This window comes from Elephas maximus, chromosome 11, assembly GCF_024166365.1.
Source record: "Elephas maximus indicus isolate mEleMax1 chromosome 11, mEleMax1 primary haplotype, whole genome shotgun sequence".
Taxonomy (NCBI): Eukaryota; Metazoa; Chordata; class Mammalia; order Proboscidea; family Elephantidae; genus Elephas; species Elephas maximus.
Window position 1 is genome coordinate 7,852,697 of NC_064829.1, and position 24,693 is coordinate 7,877,389.

Genomic DNA, 24,693 nt, shown 5'->3' on the forward strand with positions numbered 1-24,693 from the left:
AGGCACGCCACGGCGTGCTCCATGTCAGTGCTGGAGCTGCACTCACGTCCCATCCTGATGGCCACATCCCCTTCCCCCAACTGCCACCCACATTTAGCCTGGGGCTTTAAAGAGCAGACACTCACTACCTGCACCAAATAATCTCTATTTCTGGCACCCAGGAAATACTGACTAATAACAACAAGGGTAATTACCCATGCACTCAAACCAAACTGAGCAGCCTCTCTGGAAATTTTTACTTAATTCCCCACAGCACCATTAGCAGAGCCGCCAATGATAGGAACCAGCTCTGGAAAGTTCTCGGAGACTCCTAAGAAAATAAAGCAAACTTGGTAAATCTCTAAAACCTCATCAAATTCAGAGGCTAAACCCTAGAAAGAGAACAGCCAAGACTGTTTTGCAGTGGCATGAGCTGGGTGCATAGCCACACAGGATGATACAGGTCACACACACAAGGGTTTGCAACCTGTATTCATGGCACGTGGAGACAGCTCCTTTCCAAAGCTTATCTCTGGTCTTCCAGGGCTGTGTCTTGAACTAAATCCTTCTGCAGGTGCCTGAGGATACCCTTTAGATCAATAGCAGTATCATACTACAACTCTCCTTTCACACTCTCCCTAGTGCCTAGTAGCAGACAAGTTTTCACTAAAATTGATCAGTAATAAGGCCTTTTCTCTTCACACCCACTGTACTCTCCACCCTCCCCCCATCCCAGCCCAGAAGCAGGCCCTGAATTGATTTCTATCTGATAGCAAAGAGCTGCCCTGACTTCCCTAGCACTTAGCTGGCTTCTCCCTGCGTGTCCTCCCTCCAAGATGGCGCTCACTCAGGCAGAGACTGTCTAGACAGTATTCATGGCCCATCTGTCTGCCCCAGCCCACAGACAGCAAACTCTATTAGGACTGAAACCAAGTCCTCTCCTCCTCCTCCCTTTTCTCTTTCCCTTTGCAAAGCAGTAATCTGACACTGAAAATTACTATCATTGCTGCAATACTCAAAATAGCACTGTCAGACTTTCATTAACATCCACACTAGACTACTAAATAAAGAAGTGGATAAATTTCATCTCAAGTGGGACAGCTCCCCACACATAAAAGCAGTAACATAATCAAAATGTAAATCTAAGAGGTTGTTTTTATCTGCGCAAACCTAGCATCATAGCAGGAGGAAATGAGAGCTAAGGTTAATGGAAACTTTCCCTCCTGTTTTCCACCTTTGTTCATCTGAAAAGGCTGAGTTACCTGTCAAGACCCTACAAGATTTTAATCAGAAAAATATTCAGGAGAAAAGAAGGCAGCAAGCATAAGGACTGTTGAGAACTCGCCACGCAGGACAGCCAGGCTGTGGACCCCTCCAGGCACCCACAGGAGGCACTGAGGTGGCTCTTTGCCAGTGACAACCCACAAACCTATCAGGACAGCTGCTCCCAGGGACTAGAGAGATGTGTATCCTCCTCCTCATCTTGTTCCAAACACCATCTTGGGTCAATATCACACAAGTCAATCATTGTTCTCCCGTGGATTTTTTTTTTAAGCTTAGAAGCGGGACAGGGAGCCCTGTCAAAAGAACCCACAACCCTGCAGAACAGCTTGAGTCACCTGAAGTGGCCAGTATCCAGCATATGGAAAACCTGAGCCCAGGGCCAGCCACCAGAAGGCCTGGTCCCACCCTCCCTGTATGGGTAGCATGGAAAGCCAGGCTCGCTGGGGCTTCCGACCCTGCACAAGCCCAGGAATGGGCCATGCCTGGCACAGCCAAGTGAGCTGAAGGGGCCAACCCTCTCTCTGGGAAGCTGAGAGGATGAGGGAGTCTGGAGCAATAGCCACATCTAGCCACAAGGGCTCTTGGCCATCATGGCAGAAAGAGTTGCTCCTGTTCCCTAGTCTTGTTGAGCCTGAGACATAGGAATAATTGTCTTCACCACAAGGGCTAATGTCGTTGTTAGGTGTCATCCAGTCAACTCTAGTTCAATGTCTGAGTCCATTGTGTCAATTCATCTCACTGAGGGGCTCCCTCTTTTTCACTGATCCTGTACTTTGTGAAGCATTATGTCTTTCTCCAGCAACTGGTCCCTCCTGATAACATGTCCAAAGTTCATAAAATAATCTTGCCATCCTCGCTTCTAAGGAGCATTGTGCTTTTACTTCCTCCAAAACAGATCTGTTTGTTCCCTGGCAGTCCATGGTATATTCAATATTCTTCACCAACACCATAATTCAAAAGCATCAATTCTTTGGGCTTCCTTTCCCATTGCCCAGCTTTCACATGCATATGAAACGATTGAAAATACCATGGCTTGAGTCAGTCAGACACACCTTAGTCCTTAAACTGACATCTTTGCTTTTCAACACTTTAAAGAGGTCTTTTGCAGCAGATTTTCCCAGTGCAATAGGTCCTTTGATTTCTTGACTGCCGTTTCCATGGGTATTGACTGTTGATCCAAGAAAAATGAAATCCTTGACAGTTTCAATTTCTTGGTCATTTAACACAGTGTTGTTGATTGGTCCACTTTCTTCGTGTTTAAGTGTAATCCGTACTGAAGGCTGTAGTCTTTGACCTTTTGACCTTCATCCGTAAATGCTTCATGTCATCTTCACTTTTGGCATGCAAGGTTATGTCATCTGCATATCTCAGGTTGTTAATGAGTCTTCCTCCAATATGATGCCACATTCTTCTTCACATAGTTCAGGTTTTCGGATTATTTATTCAGCATATAAACTGAATAAGGAAGGTGAAAAAACACAACCTTGCCACACACCTTTTCCAATTTTAAACCATGCAATATCCCCTTGTTCTGTTCAAACAACTGCCTCTTGATCCATGCATAGGTTCTAAATGAGCACATTTAAGTGTTCTGGAATTCCCGTTAAACGTTATCTAAAATTTGTTATGATCCACACAGTTGAATGACTTTGCTTAGTTGATAAAATGCCATTAATAATTGGAACATGGAATGTATGAAGTATGAATCAAGAAAAATTGGAAGTTATCAATAATGAAATGGAACATTTGAAGATCAATAATCTAGGCATTAGTAAGTTAAAATGAACTGGTATTGGTCATTTTGAATCTGACAATCATATGGTCTACTATGCTGGCAACAATAAACCGAAGAGGAAGGGCACCATACTCATTGCCAAAAAGAACATTTCAAGATCTATCCTGAAGTACAGTGCTGTCAGTGATAGACTAATATCTGTCTATAAGGATGACCAGTTAATATGACTATTACACAAATTTGCAAAAATTAAAGATTTTTATGAACTATTTCAGTCTGAAATTGATCAAACATACAATCAAGATGCACTGATAATTACTGGGGACTGGAATGCAAAAGTTGGAAACAAAAAAGGAGGATCAGTAGATGGAAAATATGGTCTTGGTGATAGGAATGATGCTGGAGATAACATGTTAGAACTCTATAGGACCAATGACTTATTCATTGAAAGTACATTTTTATAGACCAATGACTATACATGTGGACCACACCAGATGGTTTACACAGGAATCAAATGAGCTACATTTGTGGAAAAAGACAATGGACAATCTCAATATATCAGACAAGACAAAGCCAGGGGCCAACTACAGAACATACCATCAATTATAGTACTCATATGCAAGTTTGAGTTGAAGCTGAAGAAAGTCAAAGCAAGTCCAAGGGAGTGAAAGTACAACCTTGAATACATCCCACCTGAATTCAGAAAGCATCTCAAGAATAGATTTGAATCACTGAACACTAATGATCGGAGACTGGAAGAGTTGTGAGATGACATCAGGGACATCATACAAGAAAAAGCAACAGGTCATTAAAAAGAGAGGAAAGCTCTACATCAACAAAAACAACATCGAAGAGGAAATAACCAAATCAATACCATTCACAGTAGCCCCCAAGAAGATAAAATACTTAGGAATAAATCTTACCAAGGATGTAAAAGACCTATACAAAGAAAACTACAAAGCTCTACTACAAAAAATTCAAAAGGACATACTTAAGTGGAAAAACATACCTTGCTCATGGATAGGAAGACTTAACATAGTAAAAATGTCTATTCTACCAAAAGCCATCTATACATACAATGCACTTCCGATCCAAATTCCAATGACATTTTTTCGGGTGATAGAAAAAAAAATCACCAACTTCATATGGAAGGGAAAGAAGCCTCGGATAAGCAAAGCATTACTGAAAAAGAAGAAGAAAGTGGGAGGCCTCACTCTACCTGATTTCAGAACCTATTATACAGCCACAGTAGTCAAAACAGCCTGGTACTGGTACAACAACAGGCACATAGACCAGTTGAACAGAATTGAGAACCCAGATATAAATCCAACCACATATGAGCAGCTGATATTTGACAAAGGACCAGTGTCAGTTAATTGGGGAAAAGATAGTCTTTTTAACAAATGGTGCTGGCATAATTGGATATCCATTTGCAAAAAAATGAAACGGACGCATACCTCACACCAAGCACAAAAACTAACTCCAAGTGGATCAAAGACCTAAACATAAAGACTAAAACGATAAAGATCATGGAAGAAAAAATTGGGACAACCCTAGGAGCCCTAATACAAGGCATAAACAGAATACAAAACATTACCAAAAATGACGAAGAGAAACCCGATAACTGGGAGCTCCTAAAAATCAAACACCTATGCTCACCTAAAGACTTCACCAAAAGAGTAAAAAGACCACCTACAGATTGGGAAAGAATTTTCAACTATGACATCTCCAACCAGTGCCTGATCTCTAAAATCTACATGATTCTGTCAAAACTCAACCACAAAAAAGACAAACAACCCAATCAAGAAGTGGGCAAAGGAAATGAACACACACTTCACTAAAGAAGACAGTCAGGCAGCTAAGACACATGAGAAAATGCTCTCGATCATTAGCCATTAGAGAAATGCAGATTAAAACTACGATGAGATTCCATCTCACTCCAACAAGGCTGGCATTAATCCAAAAAACACAAAATAATAAATGTTGGAGAGGCTGCGGAGAGATTGGAACTCTTATACACTGCTGGTGGGAATGTGAAATGGTACAACCACTTTGGAAATCTATCTGGGGTTATCTTAAACAGTTAGAAATAGAACTACCATACAACCCAGAAATCCCACTCCTTGGAATATACCCTAGAGAAACAAGAGCCTTCACACAAACAGATATATGCACACCCATGTTTATTGCAGCTCTGTTTACAATAGCAAAAAGCTGGAAGCAACCAAGGTGTCCATCAACGGATGAATGGGTAAATAAATTGTGGTATATTCACACAATGGAATACTACGCATCGATAAAGAACAGTGACGAATCTGTCAAACATTTCATAACATGGAGGAACCTGGAAGGCATTATGCTGAGCGAAATTAGTCAGAGGCAAAAGGACAAATATTGTATAAGACCACTATTATAAGATCTTGAGAAATAGTATAAACTGAGAAGAACACATAGTTTTGTGGTTATGAGGGGGGGAGGGAGGGAGGGAGAGGGTTTTTTACTGATTAATTAGTAGATAAGAACTGCTTTAGGTGAAGGGAAGGACAACACTCAATACATGGAAGGTCAGCCCAATTGGACTGGACCAAAAGCAAAGAAGTTTCCGGGATAAAATGAATGCTTCAAAAGTCAGCGGAGCAAGGGCGGGGTTTTGGGAACCATGCTTTAAGGGGACTTCTAAGTCAATTGGCAAAATAATTCTGTTATGAAAACATTCTGCATCCCACTTTGAAATGTGGCATCTGAGGTCTTAAATGCTAACAAGCGGCCATCTAAGATGCATCAATTGGTCTCAACCCACCTGGAGCAAAGGAGAATGAAGAACACCAAGGTCACACGACAACTAAGAGCCCAAGAGACAGAAAGGACCACATGAACCAGAGACCTACATTATCCTGAGACCAGAAGAACTAGTTGGTGCCCGGCCACAATCGATGACTGCCCTGACAGGGAGCACAATAGAGAACCCCTGAGGGAGCAGGAGATCAGTGGGATGCAGACCCCAAATTCACATAAAAAGACCATACTTAATGGTCTGACTGAGACTAGAGGAATCCTGGCAGTCATGGTCCCCAAACCTTCTGTTGGCACAGGACAGGAACCATCCCCGAAGACAACTCATCAGACATGAAAGGGACTGGACAGTGGGTAGGAGAGAGATGCTGAAGAAGAGTGAGCTAATTATATCAGGTGGACACTTGAGACCGTGTTGGCAACTCCTGTCTGGAGGGGGGATGGGAGGGTAGAGAGGGTTGGAAGCTGGCAAAATTGTCACGAAAGGATAGACTGGAAGGGCTGACTCATTAGGGGGAGAGCAAGTGGGAGTACGGAGTAAGGTGTATATAAACTTATATGTGACAGACTGACTTGATTTGTAAACGTTCACTTGAAGCTCAATAAAAGTTAATAAAAAAAAAAATAGAGGAAAGAAAGAAAAGACCAAAACGAATGTCAGAAGAGACTCTGAAACCTGCTCTGAGTGCAGAGTAGCTAAAGCGAACAGCAGAAATAATGAAGTAAAAGGCTGAACAGAAGATTTCAAAGGGTGGCTCTAGAAGACAAAGTAAAGTATTGTAATGAAATGTGCAAAGACCTGAAGTTAGAAAACCAAAAGAGAAGAAGATGCTCATCACTTCTCAAGCTGAAAGAACTGAGAGAAAATTCAAGCCTCGAGTTGGAATATTGAAGGATTCTATAGGCAAAAAATTGAAAGATGCAGAAAACATCAAAAGAAGATGGAAGGAATACATACAGTCACTGTGCCAAAAAGAATTGGTTGATGTTCAACTATTTCAAGAACTGCTGATACTGAAGGAAGAAGTACAAGCTGCATTGACGGCATTGGCAAAAATAAGGTTCAGGAATTCAAAGAATCAAATACCAATGAGATGTTTCAATAAAAAGATCCAACACTGGAAACACTTGTCTATGTCAAGAAATTTGGAAGACAGCTGCCTAGTTAATTGACTAGAAGAGGTCTATATTCATGTCCATCTCAAAGAAAGATGATCAAAGAGAATGCAGAAATTATCAAACAATATCATTAATATCATGTTAGCAAAATTCTACTAAAGATAAAAAATGGCCACAGCTGTATTTCAACAGGCAACTGCCAGATGTTCAAACTGGATTCAGAAAAAGACATGAAACGAGGATGTCATTGCTGATGTCTGATGGACCTTGGCTAAAAACAGAGAATACCAGAAAGATATGCACCTGTGTTTTATCAGCTACACAAGGCATTCAACTGTGTGGATCATAACAAGTTATGTATAACATTACAAAGAATGGAAATTCCAGAACACCTAATTGTGCTCATGCAGAACCTGCACATGGATCAAGACACAGTTGTTTATACAGAACGAGGGGATACTGCATGGTTTAAAATTGGAAAACGTGTATGGCAAGGTTGTATTCTTTCACCTTACATATTTAATCTATAGGTTGAATATATAATCTGAGAAGCTGGACTATATGAAGAACAACGTGGCATCAGTATTGGAGGAAGACTCATTAACAACCTGAAATATGGAGACGATATAGCCTTGCTTGCCAAAAGTAAAGACGACTTAAAGCACTTACTGATAAAGATCATACACTACTGCCTTCAGTATGGATACACCTAAACATAAAGAAAGTGAAAACCTTACAACTGAACCAATAAACAACACCATGTTAGATGGCCAAGAAATTGAAACTATCAAGGATTTCATTCTTCTTGTATCAACAGTCAATACCCACGGAAGCAGCAGTCAAGAAATCAAATGACCTATTGCACTGGGAAAATCTGCTGCAAAATACCTCTTTAAAGTGTTGAACACAAAGATGTCACTTTGATGAGAAGGTATGCCTGACTTAAACCATGGTATTTTCATTTGCCTCATACGCATGTGAAAGCTCGGACAATGGAAAAAGGAAGCCTGAAGAATTGGTGCCCTTGAATTGTGGTCTTGGATAAGAACACTGAATATGCCACGGATTGCTAGAAGAACAAACAAATCTGTTTTGGAGGAAGTACAGCCAGAATGCTCCTTAGAAATGAGGATGATGAGATTTTGTCTCGCTTACTTTGGATATGTCAGAAGGGGTCAATCACTGGAGAAAGACATCATGGCTTGGTAGAGGATCAGTGAAAAAGCGGGATCCCCTCGGTGAAACAGACTGACACAGTGGCTACAATAATGGCCTCAAACATAGCAAGGATTGTGGAGATGGTGCAGGACCAGGCAGTGTTTTGTCCTGTTGTACATAAGGTCACTATGAGTTGGAGCCAACTCAATGGCACCTCCTCCTATTTTCTACCCCAGCTCTCTAAGTTAGTTGGTATGCAGCAGGAAGCCCAGAGAGTAGATACCTAGGCCCTCTCAGACCTGAAGGAGCTCGAGTCAACGAAGAGAGATAGGGTCAGCTGTGGGACCCATTGCTGCATCTGGGTTCCTGCATGAGGCAAACACAGGACTGACAATCACAAAAGGCTATTGACAAAACAGCAACCAGGGTGGGGACGCAGGACCAAGATGGCTGACTAGGCAGAAGCTTCCACTGAACCCTCTTGCAACAAAGACTTGGAAAAACAAGTGAATCGATTACATATATGACATTCTATGAACCCTGACCATCAAACACAGAACTAAAGGGTTGACCTGAGTGACAGGGGAGCGAGAAGCCGTGCACTGAACCAGTGTCCAGTTCCAGAGCCTGGCATGCCGCACCCCAGTCCTGAGCCCTTGCGGTTCCTTGGACCCAGAGTAGTGGGGATGATTGTGGCTTCCTGAGACAAGGCAAGCATGGGACAGAGCCCTAACCAACTGGGACAATCTTGGCAGGGACCCAGGCAGTGGATGCAGGCTACACACTGAAGCATCTGACAGGGGAACGAAAAACCACGGGGAAGAAGTGACTGGTTTTGGAGCCTGGAGCTCAGTGTCCTAGTCAGGAGACCTTGGAGCTGGGCTTTGGACTAAGCGCAGCACGGCTGATAGTGGCTTCCTGTTATGGGGCAAACACAGGATGCAGCCCTAACCCCCTGGGGCAACCTTGCTGGGGACCCAGACAACACACACAGGCTACACACCCCTCTTGAATCTCAGATAAAACAGTCCTCACCAAACAAGATAAGTAATTTTGTCTATTTTACCGTGCTACTCTCTCCTATCTATCTTATCCCTCCCCTCCCTGCCCCAGCCTGCTTCATTAACATTGGAATTCCCTGGGCCAGAGAGTTAAGTGCCCTGCAGTTTTTTTTTCCCTAACCCATTCTTCTGGCCTGGGAAAAACAGCAATTAAAAATCAGGGGAAAAATCCTTTCCTGACTTCCCTAAACTGGAATAACAATACAGAACCAGCTCTACCCAGGCATAAGAGATCAAGTCTATTATAATACAAAGGCAATTCTGATAGAGATCTGACAGTAAATATTTTAGCAGAGTGGTGGAAATGCAAGTTTTGGAGGTCTGATACCTCTCTACCTATTAAACAGAGCCCTCACTGATCCACACCAGGGAACTGAGGGCTGAGGCTCCATCCACACCACCTAGCAACCTACTAAAGGGTTGTGAGGATAGAGATGCCTACCAATCTTTAGAAGTACAATCACTGCATACCAAATGTACAGCTGCAGAGCCCACCCACTAGAGCACTCGAGAATAGAGACACACCTACCTCAACGGTGCTCGGGGGAAGGCTGTCAGCATCCTGCCCTCCTTGGAGTGTGATCCCCTGCCGCTACTAGAAACTGGCACATACAACCATCACCACTACTCCTCTAAGATAATAGGTGAGAGCTTACACCACACACTAGGTGACCCACTATCATGACACTTGAGCTGATTCTATTCAAGAATAGTGAATGGACTCATAGGCTTATATACCTGGTAACAGCTCAAACTAGCTGGTAACAGGACATAAGTGATTCAAAGGCTACAATAATCAAGTTAGTGCAATCTAGTAGCCCATCTGGGTGTAATGAAACAAAACAAAACAAGAAGACTCAGTGAGCAAATATAAAAGAAATCATTATAATATCTTATAGATGGCTCGGAGACAGCAGTCGGTATCAAATCACATAAAAAAGCAGACCATGATTGCTTCTACAAACCTCCAAATAAAAGAATCAAAATCTTTCCCAGATGAAAATACATTCCTGGAATTGCCAGATATAGAATATAAAAAACTAATACACAGAATGCTTCAAGACAACAGGGATGACCTCAGAAATGAAATAAGGCAATCTACAGAAAAAGCCAAGGAGCACACAAATAAAGTAGTTGAAGAAATCAAAACATTATTCAAGAACATAGTGAAAAATTTAATAAGATGCAAGAATCCATAGACAGACATCATTCAGAAATTTAAAAAATTAACAATAAAATTACAGAATTTTTTTTTTTATAGGAAGTCAGAGGAGCAGAATCAAGGAATTGGAGCGCAGAGTTGGGGAGATGGAGGATAAGGCAATTGGCACCAATATATTTGAAGAAAAATCAGATAAAAGAATTTTAAAAAATGAAGGAACCCTAAGAATCATGTGGGACTATATCAAGAAGAATAACTTGCAAGTGATAGGAGTTCCAGAACATGGAGGGATAACAGAAAACACAGAGAGAATAGTTGAAGATCTATTGGCAGAAAACTTCCCTGGCACCGGGAAGATGAAAGGATATCTATCCGAGATGCTCATTGAACACCATACGAGATAGATGCCAAAAGAAAATCACCAAGACATATCACCATCAAACTTGCCAAAAACCAAAGATAAAGAGAAAATTTTAAAAGCAGCCAGGGATAAATGGAAAGTCACACACAAAGGAGAAACAATAAGAGTAAGATCAGACTACACGGCCGAAACCACGCAGGCAAGAAGGCAATGGGATGATATATATAGAACACTGAAGGAGAAAAGCTGCCAGCCAAGAATCATATACCCAGTAAAACTCTCTCTCAAATATGAAGGTGAAATTAAGACACTTACAGATAAACACAAGCTTAGAGAATTTGCAAAAACCAAACCAAAGCTGTAAGAATTACTAAAGGAAATTCTTTGGTCAGAAAATCAGTAATATCAGATATCAACACAACACAAGGTCACAGAACAGAACATTCTGATATCAACTCAGATAGAGAAATCACAAACACAAAATAAGATTAATTTTTTTTAAAAAAAGCTCAAACAGGGAATCATTGATGTCATTACGTAAAAGGTTACAATAATCAAAAAAGAGGGACTAAATACAGGAGGCATAGATCTTCCATATGGAGAGGAAACCAAGGAGATACAGGGGGATACAAGTTAGGTTTTTACTTAAAAAAAAATGGATAAATATTTAGGTAACCACAAAGAGGTCTAACAATTCCATACTTTAAAATAAAAACCAAGATAAACATAATGACTCAGCAAAAATAAATTCAACTACTATGAAAACGAGAAACACACAATTTACAAAGAAAAAACTTCTCAGCACAAAAAGTGGAAAAATGAAAAGGTGAACAACACACAAAAAAGGCATCAAAATGACAGCAATAAACTCATACTTATGTATAATTATGCTGAATGTAAATGGACTAAATGCACCAATAAAGAGACAGATAGTTGCAGATTGGATTAAAAAACACTATCAGTCTATATGCTGCCTACAAGAAACACACCTTAGACTTAGAGACACAAACAAACTAAAATGCAAAGGATGGAAAAAAATATACCAACCAAACAACAATCAAAAAAAGAGCAGGAGTGGCAATTTTAATTTCTGACAAAATAGACTTTAAAGTTAAATCCACCACAAAGGATAAAGAAGGACACTACATAATGACTAAAGGGACAATTTACCAGGAAGATATAACCATATTAAATATTTATGCACCCAATGACAGGGCTGCAAGATACAGAAAACAAACTCTAACAGAATTCAAAAGTGAGATAGACACCTCCACAATTATAGTAGGAGCTTCAACACACCACTTTCGGTGAAGGAGAGGACATCCAGTAAGAAGCTCAATGAAGACATGGAAGATCTAATTGCTATAATCAACCAACTTGACCTCATAGACTTATATAGAACACTCCACCCAACAGCTACAAACTATACTTTCTTTTCTAGTGCACTTGGAACATTCTGTACAATAGACCACATATTAGGTGATAAAGGAAGCCTGTGCAAAATCCAAAACATCAAAATATTACAAAGCATCTTCTCAGACCGTAAGGCCATAAAAGTAGAAATCAGTAACAAAAAAACAAAGGAAAAGAAATCAAATACTTGGAAACTGAACAACACCCTGCTCAAAAAAGACTGGATTATAGAAGACATTAAGGAGGGAATAAAGAAATTCATAGAATGCAAAAAGACTGAAAACACTTCCTATTAGAACCTTTGGGACACAGCGAAAGCAGTGCTCAGAGGTCAAATTGTATCAATAAATGCACACATACATAAAGAAGAAAGGGCCAAATTCAAAGAATTATCCCTAGAACTTGAACAAGTAGAAACAAAGCGACAAAAGAAACCCTCAGGCACCAGATGAAAACTAAAATAAAAATTACAGCAGAATTAAATGAATTTGAGAACAGAAAAACAATTGAAAGAATTAACAAGACCAAAAGCTGGTTCTTTGAAAAAATTAACAAAATTGATACACCATTGGCCAGACTGACCAAAGAAATACAGGAAAGGAAACAAATAACCCGAGTAAGGAATGAGATGGGCCATATCACAACAGACCCAACTGAAATTAAAAGAATCATATCAGATTACTATGAAAAATTCTGCTCTAACAAATTTGAAAACCTAGAAGAAACGGATGAATTCCTAGAAATACACTACGTAACTAAACTAACACAAATAGAAGTAGAACAACTGAGACTGAAAAGGTAATCAAAAAACTCCCAACAAAACAAAGCCCTGACCCTGACGGCTTCACCGCAGAGTTCTATCAAACTTTCAGAGAAGAGTTAACACCACTGCTACTAAAGGTGTTTCAGAGCATAAAAAAGGATGGAATACACCCTAACTCATTCTATAAAGCCAGCATATCCCTGATACCAAAACCAGCTAAAGACAGCACAAAAAAAGAAAATTACAGACCTATATCCCTCATGAACATGGATGCAAAAATCCTCAGCAAAATTCTAACCAATAGAATTCAACAACATATCCAAAAAAAAAAAAAAATCCACCATGACCAAGTGGGATTTATACCAGTTAGGAAAGGATGGTCCAATATTAGAAAAACCATTAATGTAATCCACCATATAAATAAAACAAAAGACGAGAAGCACATGATTTTAAACATTCATGCAGAAAAGGCATTTGACAAAGTTCAACACCCATTCATGATAAAAACTCTCAGCAAAATAGGAACAGAAGGAAAATTCCTCAACACAATAAAGGGCATTTAAACAAAGCCAAGAGCCAACATCACCCTAAATGGAGAGACTCTGAAAGCATTCTCCTTGAGAATGGGAACCAGACAAGGATGCCCTTTATCACCACTCTTATTCAACATTGTGTTGGATGTCCTAGCCAGAGGAATTAGGCTAGATAAAGAAATAAAGGGCATCCAGATTGGCAAGGAAGAAGTAAAAGTATCTCTGTTTGCAGATAGCATGATCTTATACACAGAAAACCCTAAAGAATCCTCAGAAAAACTACTGAAACTAATAGAAGAGTTTGGCAGAGTTTCAGGTTAGAAGATAAACATACAAAAATCAGCTGGATTCCTCTACATCAACAAAAAGAACATCGAAGGGGAAATCACCAAATCAATACCATTCACAGTAAAATACTTAGGAATAAATCTAACCAGAGTCATAAAAGACCTATACAAAGAAAACTATAAAACACTACTTCAAGAAACCAAAAGAGATCTACATAAGTGGAAAAACAGACCTTCCTCATGGATAGGAAGATTTAACATAGTAAAAATGTCTATTCTACCAAAAGCAGTCTATATATACAATGCAATTCCGATCCAAATTCCAAACGACATTTTTTAATGAGATGGAGGAACAAATCAACAAACTTCATATGGAAGGGAAAGAAGCCCCAGATAAGTAAAGCATTACTGAAAAAGAAGAACAAAGTGGGAGGCCTCACTCTACTGGATTTTAGTACCTATTATACCGCCACAGTGGTCGAAACAGACTGGTACTGGTACAACAACAGACACATAGACCAATGGAACAGAGTTGACAATCCAGACAAAAATCCATCCACATATGAGCAGCTGACATTTCACAAAGGCCCAGTGTCAGTTAATTGGGGAAAAGATAGTCTTTTTAACAAACGATGCTGGCATAACTGGATATCCATCTGCAAAAAAATGAAACAAGACCCATACCTCACTCCATGCACAAAAACAAACTCCAAATAGATCAAAGACCTAAACATAAAGTCTAAAATGATAAAGATCATGGAAGAAAAAAATAGGGAAAACATTAGGAGCCCTAATACATGGCACAAACAGAATACAAAACATTACTAAAAATGCCAAAGAGAAACCAGATAACTGGGAGCTCCTAAAAATCAAACACCTATGCTCATCTAAGGGCTTCACCAAAAGAGTAAAAAGACCACCTATAGACTGGGAAAAAGTTTTCAGCTATGACTTCTCCGAACAGCGCCTGATCTCTAAAATCTACATGATTGTGCTAAAACTCAACCACAAAAAGACAAACAACCCAATTAAAAAATGGGCAAAGGATATGAAAAAGCACTTCACTAAAGAAGACTTTCAGGTAGCTAACGGATAGATGAGGAAATGCTCTCGATCATTAGCCATTAGAGAATGCAAATCAAAACTACAATGAGATTTCATCTCACTCCAACAAAGCTGGCATTAATCCAAAAAACACAAAATAATAAATGTTGGGGAGGCTGTGGAGAGATTGGAATACTTATACACTGCTGAGTGGGAATGTCAAATGGTACAACCACTTTGGAACTCGATTTGGGGCTTCCTTAAAAAGCTAGAAATAGAACTACCATACGAGCCAGCAGTCCCACTCCTCGGAATATATCCTAGAGAAATAAGAGCCTTTACATGAACAGATATATGCACACCCATGTTTATTGCAGCACTGTTTACAATAGCAAAAACATGGAAACTACCAAGGTGCCCATCAACGGATGAATGGATAAATAAATTATGGTATAGTCACACAATGGAATACTACGCATCAATAAAGAACAGTGACGAATCTGTGAAACATTTCATAACATGGAGGAACCTGGAAGGCATTATGCTGAGTGAAATTAGTCAGTTACGAAAGGACAAATATTGTATAAGACCACTATTATAAGAACTTGAGGAATAGTTTAAACTGAGAAGAACACATTCTTTTGTGGTTATGAGGGGGGGAGGGAGGGAAGGTGGAAGAGGGGTACTTACTAATTATAGTAGATAAAACCTGTAACCTCTTTAGGTGAAGGGAAAGACAACACTCAATACAGGGGAAGTCAGCACAACTGGACTAAACCAAAAGCAAAGAAGTTTCCTGAATAAAGTGAATGCTTCGAAGGCCAGTGTAGCAGGGACAGGGGTTTGGAGACCATGGTTTCAGGGGACATCTAAGTCAATTGGCATAATAAAAAATATTAAGAAAACATTCTGCATCCCACTTCATAGAGTGGTGTCTCAGGTCTTAAATGCTACCAATCGGCCATCTAAGATGCATCAATGAGTCTCAACCCACCTGGATCAAAGGAGAATGAAGAACACCAAGGACACAAGGCAATTATGAGCCCAAGAGACAGAAAGGGTCACATGAACCAGAGACTACATCAGCCTGAGCTCAAAGAACTAGATGGTGCCCGGCGACAACCGATGACTGCCCTGAAAAGGAACACAACAGAGAACCCCTGAGGGATCAGGAGAGCAGTGGGATGCAGACCCCAAATTCTCATAAAAAGTCCAGACTTAATGTTCTGACTGAGACTAGAAGGACCCCGGTGGTCATGGGCCCCAGACCTTCTGTTGGCCCAGGACAGGAAGCATTCCTGAACCCAACTCATCAGACATGGTTTGGACTGGACAATGGGTTGGACAGGGATGCTGGTGAGGAGTGAGCTACTTGGATCAGGTGGACACTTGAGACTATGTTGGCATCTCCTTCCTGTAGGGAAGATGAGAAGGTAGGGAGGGTTGAGGCTGGCAAAATGGACAGGAAAAGAGAGTGGAGGGAGGGAGCAGATTGTCTCATAAGGGGGAGAGTAATTGGGAGTATGTAGCAAGGTGTATATAAGTTTTTATGTGAGAGACTGACTTGAAGTGTATACTTTCACTTAAAGCACAATAAAGATTAAAATAAAATTAAATTAAAAAAAGTGACCGGGGGAAAACACAGACTGAATACCAAGAAAACACACACTAACCTTAAATTATCTTTTCAAATTATAGTGGCGGGACTCTAAGAACACTCAGTGTAAGAAACTGAACACAACAGAAAAACATGAGGAAACAGTTTACACAACTGGACTCTTGAATTCAGACTTTTGTGAGCTGGCCACCCAGCAGGAAAGTACAGTAAGAATAAAGAACACACTTTCTTTTTTAAAAAAAAATCCCCCCATTTTCATATTTGCAGCTTTGTTATTTATATAGTGTAATTTCTATAACAAAAATTTAAAAAATCAGTAATATAACTCCTCAATATAACATTAGTTACACTTGGAAGAGAAGTTGAGTGTATCATGCAATTCTCTCTAAGAAGATTCCATGACAAGCATTAGTGATGCAAACTTTATTCCCAGGGCCCACAGACCCAAAATCCCACGACAAGCATTAGTGATGCAAACTTTATTCCCAGGGTATGCTACTGCAAAAATGATCCTCACCTTCCATTTGCTTCACCTAACCCAAGGAAACACAGAAAACAATAAATCACTTTTCCTAAGAGAAGTTCGGCAGTGTTTCTAAACTGCCTTCTTTCTCCTTCGTCTTCATAAAAACCACGAGATCAAAAATCAATGAAATTCAAACTCTGATTTCACACTTTGAGGTTCAAGAAATGCTTGAAACCTCACCCTTGGGGATTCACACATGTAAAACCTCACTTAAGTTGTTCTCCATCCAGTGTCAAATGGAAAAACACATGGCCAGGATCTTCTTAAAAAGTCTCATAGAAATTTTTCTACTTTCTTATTTCAATTATAGAATTAATTCTGGGCCCTTCACAGTTCTTCCTTTGCTTATTTAAAATGACTTCCTGATTGACTACTCTTAGTATGATTTGAAAACTGGTTTGGAGAACACTAAGTCAGTATGCTGGGTCTTGGATGGATCTTGTCAAAGCTTCTCAGATCAATAGCAAAAGCCAGTTCAAAACACAGGGCCCCTGGCTGCCCCTGAGAATAGTTTCCTGCTTTGAGAGGTACTATCTTTCTATCTTAAAAGAAGAAAACATTTCCTTTGTGAAAATGTAAATCTCTTTCCTTAACCAGAAAACAGCACCCTTCCCATCTGCTGAAGAACTGAACTCTTAACCATTCCAAAAACATGATCCACCGTGATGCCCTGCAGGCAGGAGGGACTTACAGCTGAAGATTCCTGGGGGTGGATGTTCAGTCACCAGGAGACAATTCTCCTCATCACTGTTGTCCCCACAGTCGTTCCGTTGGTTGCAGACCAGTGAACCAAGATACAAGCACTTTCCGCTGGTGCAGGTGAATTTGCACTCTGGAAAGTAAACATAAGGCAGTCACTGCATGCTTGTTGTTTAGTGTGCATTTTTCTGTTGAGTGCCATGGCGGTTTGGTATTCAGCCTACCTAGAGACCCCAGGAAACCAAGTTCAGGGAAGGGCCGTCTCCTACTACGAGGTACCTGGGAGGAACCTCACACATGCCTCATGGGCTGGAGAAGACCTTTCTCCAGTGAGGTGCCCTGGAGCATCCACAAGTGCACCTCAGGGGCTGGAAAGGACCCTCCTCCTAGTGGGAGTACCTGCACGCATGCCTCAGGGGCACACAGGGTACCCCAACCACCAGCACTCACCCACCAGTCTTTCCCTGCTCTGCCGAGTGAGAGTCACAGCTGTGGGGCTTTACTCATTTGCTTGGAGACAACTCTGGCAGTGTCCTGCTTCCAAAGATGGGGCATGCTCAGCAGCGGCGGCTAGGGACTTTGGGGCTCAGCCTCAACAGAAATAAGCTCATAAATTTTATCTTCAGTTTGCTACAGGCTTATTGTGAAGCTCTAGGCAAAATATTTGACTTCTCTGGTATTCATCTAACGCCTGAGAAAAGCAGATTTAATGCCAATGGTGGTAGCATTTATTGTAATCACGTAAAACCTAGGGAATCCTGTGTGCTCTCTGCTACCCAAGAGCTTCCCCCACTGAGGGCCTTGTTGATGAACGATAAAAATGGGCTAGACGCAAACTCAAGTCCCTGAAGGTCATGCCGAACATTAAAAAACAACACAAACAAAAAAAACCTTTGCGGGCAAATCGAGTCTGACTCACAGCGACCCCTTAAGACAGGGTAGAACTGCCCCATAGGTATCCACAGCTGAAATCTTTATGGAAGCAGCCTGCCGCATCTTTCTCCCATGGAGTGGCTGGAGGATCAACTTGGTGGGTTCAAACTGTCAAGCTTTCAGTTAGCAGCCACGTGCTTAACTATTAAGCCACCAGGGCCATCAAACATAGGGTCTCTAAAATCTGTGGAAATCAACATTTGAACATGGAATTCATTTTTATATGTGTTTTTAAAAAAAAACTTACAACATTCTCCTTTTTATAAGGCTTTTAAAATAAACTTACAACATTCCTAGCCATTAAAGCAATTAAGGATAAAGGAAATCACACAATTACACACATGTGGACATGTAAAATCCACACATGTCTTACATCTTGCACTGGCTGTGCCCGTTCTCTGAGGGTGCCCACAGATTGTGGACAGGATGGCATAAGTGCGCACCCACCGGAAGGAGCCCTGGGAGAAATATGAGAATGGGTCCATCCTGCCCTCTGACTGGCTGAATCTCGAGGCCTCTTCTCTACTCTAGTCTTGGTCTCTCTGTCTGTGAAACAGGTGGCAGGCCTAGATCACGTCCAAACCCTCCCACATCTGGGAGTCCATTACTCAGACAAAAGCTGGGGTGTGTGCCCCACACCCCTCTTCTGGTTACACGGCACTAGAGGTGCCACCAATTTCTGGGGGGTTCACTTTGTCATCTGCAAAAAGAATAGCCCCTTACTTGTTGGAAGAGAAAGTATTTTGGCAAACCATATGAAGAAGGTATTACAATTCTCCATTTATTTATGTTCTCCTGAAAGAATGTAGAGAACACCACAACTGGAGGCCCTGACCTAGTTTTGAGTGACATGTGGACACGGCCCAGAGGTGGGTCACCAACTTCTCCACTCGAGCTTCCCGCCAGTTAGAAGCCCATCTGGTGAGTGGATCTTGTAAGAGCTCTGCTGAAGCCAAACACTTTCTTCCCATACAGTGCAAATATTACAATCCAGCTGTTTGAAATCATAGTTATGAGGTGACTTTTTTTAACTTAATGGAAAAAAAGGATGTGAAAACAATTTATATTTCTTTCCAAAAAAAAATACTGGACTTCAGATTAATATCAAACATGAAAAGTACATTAGCCAAAAACAGGTATTTTGATGTTGAAATGGTGATTGGGAAAAAAATGGAATAATAACCTGGATTGACTCAACTTCCAACTGAAAAGTCAGCCATTGCTATAGCTGGAAAGGATCGGAGGGTAAACTATTACATGCACATTTGTGTGGAACTTTAAACCAGCAGTGAAAAAAAATCAAATCAATGCTTTACTCATTTCAGTTTAGTTGAGGGGAGACCCATCTCAACTAACAAAATGTTTTCAAGGCAATTAACTATGTGATTCACTTATTTGAGTTACCAACACATGAGCCCCTCCATGTGACATACTAATGTGGAAACAGAGATGAAAGATCAGGCCTTCTTCAAATAGCTGTAATATTATTGTAAATGTGAACAGTGACTAATATACAAACTAACTCCTCCCAAGGCCACATATTTTCCTTCTTTACATCCTTAACATCCAAAGTGCTACCTGGTGGGAATCACATATTTGCTGAGAGGATGAATGATCTAATTGTAGTCCCATAAGAACTGTGTGAAATCATTATGCTGATATTGTTACTCGCATTTTATAGATGACAAAATTAACAATCAGACAGTAAGTGCCTTGCCTGTAATTGTTCTGCTCTTTCCATTACACCATCCTGCCTGTCAGTTTCCCAGTCTACTTCAGTGAATGGGTGGGACTCACTATAATTGGCGTCGATATATGTAACGAAGTTCCCCAAAACAGCATGTTTCTTAAGGAAGCTCAGCATTACTACCAAAGCATTAACAAGTTTGTGCTACTGATTTATAAGAAAGCTCTTCTTTTTAGATAATGGAACCATCAGCACAAACACGGCCCGTTAAATTTCAAATCCATAAAATCTAAAAATTCTGAACAGTTAGCAATTAGCTTAACATCAAACTAAAGAGCCAAAGAAACACCCTCAACGGAGTAAAGTCAGAGAAGGAATACAGAAGAATAAGAAAGTATGTTTCCTTATATTTTGTTCATTCTTGTGGAACTTACTGAGCATTTCCGCTAAGGCAGAAGTTGAGGGAAATCAAAGACCACAAAATATTAGGAACATCTTGGTAACGAATTCATGATGATTGCAGATGTCTAATATTTAAATGTAATACAGAATGAACATCTCAGTAACCAGTGTTTCTTTAAAGAAATAAAAACATTTGTCATATTTAAAAAATTGTTCTTTAAAAAGTCAGAAATTTTTAAATACATGAAGAAAATGGCATTCCTCTCTGTGAAAATTCTCTATTTGTTTTATTATGGAAATAATTCTGAAATCCACAAGAGATTTTAGAATCACTTTACATACTTCCAGTAATAATAGAATTCTCTCCAAATTTGGGGTCTTCTTTAGTTTCTCTACATTCCTTAATAAAGCTTCTGATAAATTCAGTGACTTTGAACTGTCATTGATTCATAACATTTTGATGCTGAGAGGGCCCTGGAGATACTGGTCTAAGCCCTCAACTCACAGATGAGAAAAGAGTCCAGAGAGGGTTCCTGACTGATCCCAAGTCATACAATAAATTCCCTGTGATGGAACATAACCCCAGATTTCTCTCCAATTGGGGGAAAAAATCCCTTTTGCCTTGAATGTCTTTCTATTTATGTGCAAACTAATAGTAACCAGTTATACTGTGTGAGAGGGGAGAAAGGAAAAGAATGATTAAGAGTAAGAGAGTTTTCTAATATTTTGTTAACCAAAGCCAGGAGGGGGCCAAGATGGCAGTGTAGTTAGGCTGACTATAACATCACGCTACAACAAAGTCTTGTATAAGCAGTATAAGCAACCAAGAACAGATACAAATGGTGACCTCAGGCCTCTGAACATCAAATAAGGGGTCAAAGAAACAAACTGAATACAAACTGGAAGGAGAGATAGAATAAGGACAGCGGGAAAGCAGGGACTCATAGATGGCCCACAACCTACTTGCTAGCCTAGAGCAACATGGCCATTTTGAGGCAGCTATAAGCAACATACGTGAGCAAGAAGCCCAGGAAGAGATCAGCAAGAAAAACACAGTCTGTGACAGAGATACTGTGTAAACAGCCCTGGAAAGGAAAAATGAAGTGGGCAAGCAGCACACCGGGTCTGGGCATGCCTGAGAAAGAGTGACACATGGGAGCAACATAGCATTGAACCCAGGGAACAATAGGGCAGAGGTGCTGGAGCAAAATGATACAAGTTGGATTATAGAAACTTCAGATCAGGAGAAAGAACAATCAGGGAGTACACATTTGTGGGGGGCAAAGGAACGGTACAGAAGGGAGGGCATGAGCTCCAATGTCACCTGGTGAGTGCAGAGACAGAAGGGAGCTAGGCTGCCAATGTGTGACTGCGAGGAGGGCTCATTTCCCCCACCAAACCTGGGTCAGTAGCATGGAGGACCCCAGCCTCCTCACACCCACCACAAACAGGGTCCCAACCCTTCCTACCCTGTGCTATAGCCCCATCTGTCCGAACTTGCGCAGAAGCCTCCTGGACTGCTCACCCAAGCATGGAAGCCTCATCCCACCTCCTTCCCCTACCCAGGGCCCCCTCCTCTTGCCTTTCTGCAACTGTGAAGAAGCCTCCTGGGCCAGCCACCTGAGCAGGCCACCTGCCTAAGCATGGAATCTTATCATCATCCCCACCTCCCAGGGACTCCCTGCCCTTCTGCAACTGCATGAAAGCCTCCCAGATTGCCCCCTTTCTCCTCTCAAGGACCCCCTCCACTATTCTGTGCCTGCACAGAAGACTCTCAGCCCACCCACCTGAGCAAGGAGGCCTCGCCCCAACCACAACCACAGCCCAGGGTCCACCCTGCCCATCCACACTGGTGTGGAGGCCCCCACCCCCACCATGAACCTCTAGAAACTTCCCGTTCCCCTGCCCCCAACCGTACCACCTACCCATGACTGTGTGGAGAGCCCACCAAGGCTCCACTGCCCAACTGTGCATGCATGGATGACCTGCCCAGAAAACAAGGAGACATGTCACCTATTTGTGCGAACACAAAGGAACCACACTGTCCCTCAAGCTCTTTGGAGGGGCCCCAGCCACCTGATACCTTGTGCCCTACCGCAGGGAACAGCCCTGCTCTCTCAATTCCAAGCAACACTACAAGGGAGATCTTAAGCGCTTACTGTCATACACCCCATGTGTGTACTCAACTCTCCATATCCTCCTGTTAAAGAAAATCACAAATAACCAACTGGTAGCTCCAAAGACATACATACCTCAATAATACAAAACAATAATAATTAAAATCATTCAAAGGAAGGGAAACAGCCTAAGAAGAAAGAAAATAAACTAAATTTCTAATATATCAAAGCAAAAACAAAAACAAAACATTCATGTCTCAAAAACAATAGACCGTTACAAAGCATACGAACAGACAGAAAAAGATGGCCCAAACTAACAAATAGATAAACAAAGGAACAAAATGGTGTCTGACGAGGAACAAATAATGGAATTATCCATTAAAGACATCAAAAGACTAGTACTAAGTTTACTCACAGAGACAAATAAAAATAACTACAGGAAAACAATATAAGAACAAAAGGACAAATTCAATAAATTTAAAACAACAACAACAACTAGAAATTCCAAAGCTTAATAATAAAATAACAGACATAAACAACTGCAAGGAAGGACACAACAGTAGAATTGAAACAATAGAAGAAAGATTCAGTGAAAAAAAAGACAAAACCTTCATGATTACTCAGTTTGAGGACCAATAGAAGACAGTGAAGAAAAACAAATAAAGCCTAAGGGTTATGTGGGACATGATCAAAATGAAAAATATACACATAACGGGAATTTCAGAAAAAGCAGAGGGGAAAAATGTACAGAAAGAATCTTTGAAGAAATCATGGCAGATAACTTCCCAAATATCTCGAAAGATGAAATCTTCATCCAAGAAGCTCAATGAGCTCCATATAGGATAGAGCCCAATAGAAATATACTGAGATATATCATAATCAAACGTTCCAGAATCAAAGACAAAGGGAGAATTTTAAGGGCAGCACAAGACAAACAAAACATCACCTATGAAGGGGCCTCAATAAGATTAAGCTTTGATTTTTCGTCAGAAACTATGCAGGCAAGAAAGTAATGGGATGACATATATGAACTCCTGAAAGAAAAGAACTGTCAACCAAGAATTATATACACAGAAAATTGTGACTCAAAATTAAGGGAAAAATTAGGACAATCCCAGATAAGAAAAAACTAAGGGAATTTGTAACCACTAGAGCAACCCCACAAGAAACATAAAAGGTGGCCCTTCAGAAAGACAGCAATCGAAGATAAAGACACATAACAGCTATCCGAATACATATAACAGTAAATTAAAGTTAAAAATAGATTACAGGGAATCTGAGAGAAAAAGTTGTAACTGATGACAACATCATAACAAAAGGGAGAATGAATGGTGTAGATATAGAACCTCCATATGTTAAAGAGGTTAAGGCAGTTTCAAGATATAACAGATTGTTTTAAATGTAGAATATTAAATGTAAACTTCATGGTAATGACAAAAAAAACCTGATAGATCTACTCAACAAAATAAAGAAAAACAAAACAAAAAACTCAGTAACACAAAAATAAATGAAAGGAAAAGAAAATCCATATATAAAAGGATCTCAGCACAGAAAGCGAAGAACAAAGAAGCCATTAACATCACAAAAAAGCATAATAAACTGTCTGAAGGAAATCCTTCCTACTGATAATTGCATCTAATGTAAATGGATTAAATTTTCCAGTCAAGAGACAGAGAGTGGCAGAGTGGATTAAAAAAAAAAAAGCCATGACACATCCATATGTTGTCTACAAGAGCCACACACCTTAGGCACAAAGACATAGATGAGTCAAAAGTCAAAGGATGTGAAAAACGTGCCAAGCAAACAGTAACCAAGAGGCATTATTAATATCTGACAAAATAGACTTTAAGTCAAAATCTACTGTAAGAAACAAAGAAGGACATTATGTGATGATAAAAGGGTCAATTCACTAAGAAGACATAGCAATAATAAATATTTATATATCCAACATCAGAAAAAAGTTTATAAAGAAGCTCTAACTGAATTAAAGAAAGAAATAGATATACAATAATATTTGGA

At 40.4% G+C, this 24,693-nt stretch overlaps 1 protein-coding gene across 4 annotated transcripts in view; it reads right to left on the reverse strand.

The window, feature by feature from the left end:
• LDLRAD4 (low density lipoprotein receptor class A domain containing 4) overlaps positions 1-24,693 on the reverse strand; it is a 771,753-nt gene that overhangs the window by 312,621 nt on the left and 434,439 nt on the right. For 3 of the 4 annotated variants that reach the window (XM_049900289.1, XM_049900290.1, XM_049900291.1), the window contains one exon: positions 17,528-17,668. In XM_049900289.1, coding sequence (XP_049756246.1) covers positions 17,528-17,668 — 141 coding nt within the window. Of the gene's footprint in view, positions 1-17,527; positions 17,669-22,482; positions 22,543-24,693 lie in introns of all 4 variants that reach the window. The other variant, XM_049900288.1, reaches the window with a different exon arrangement.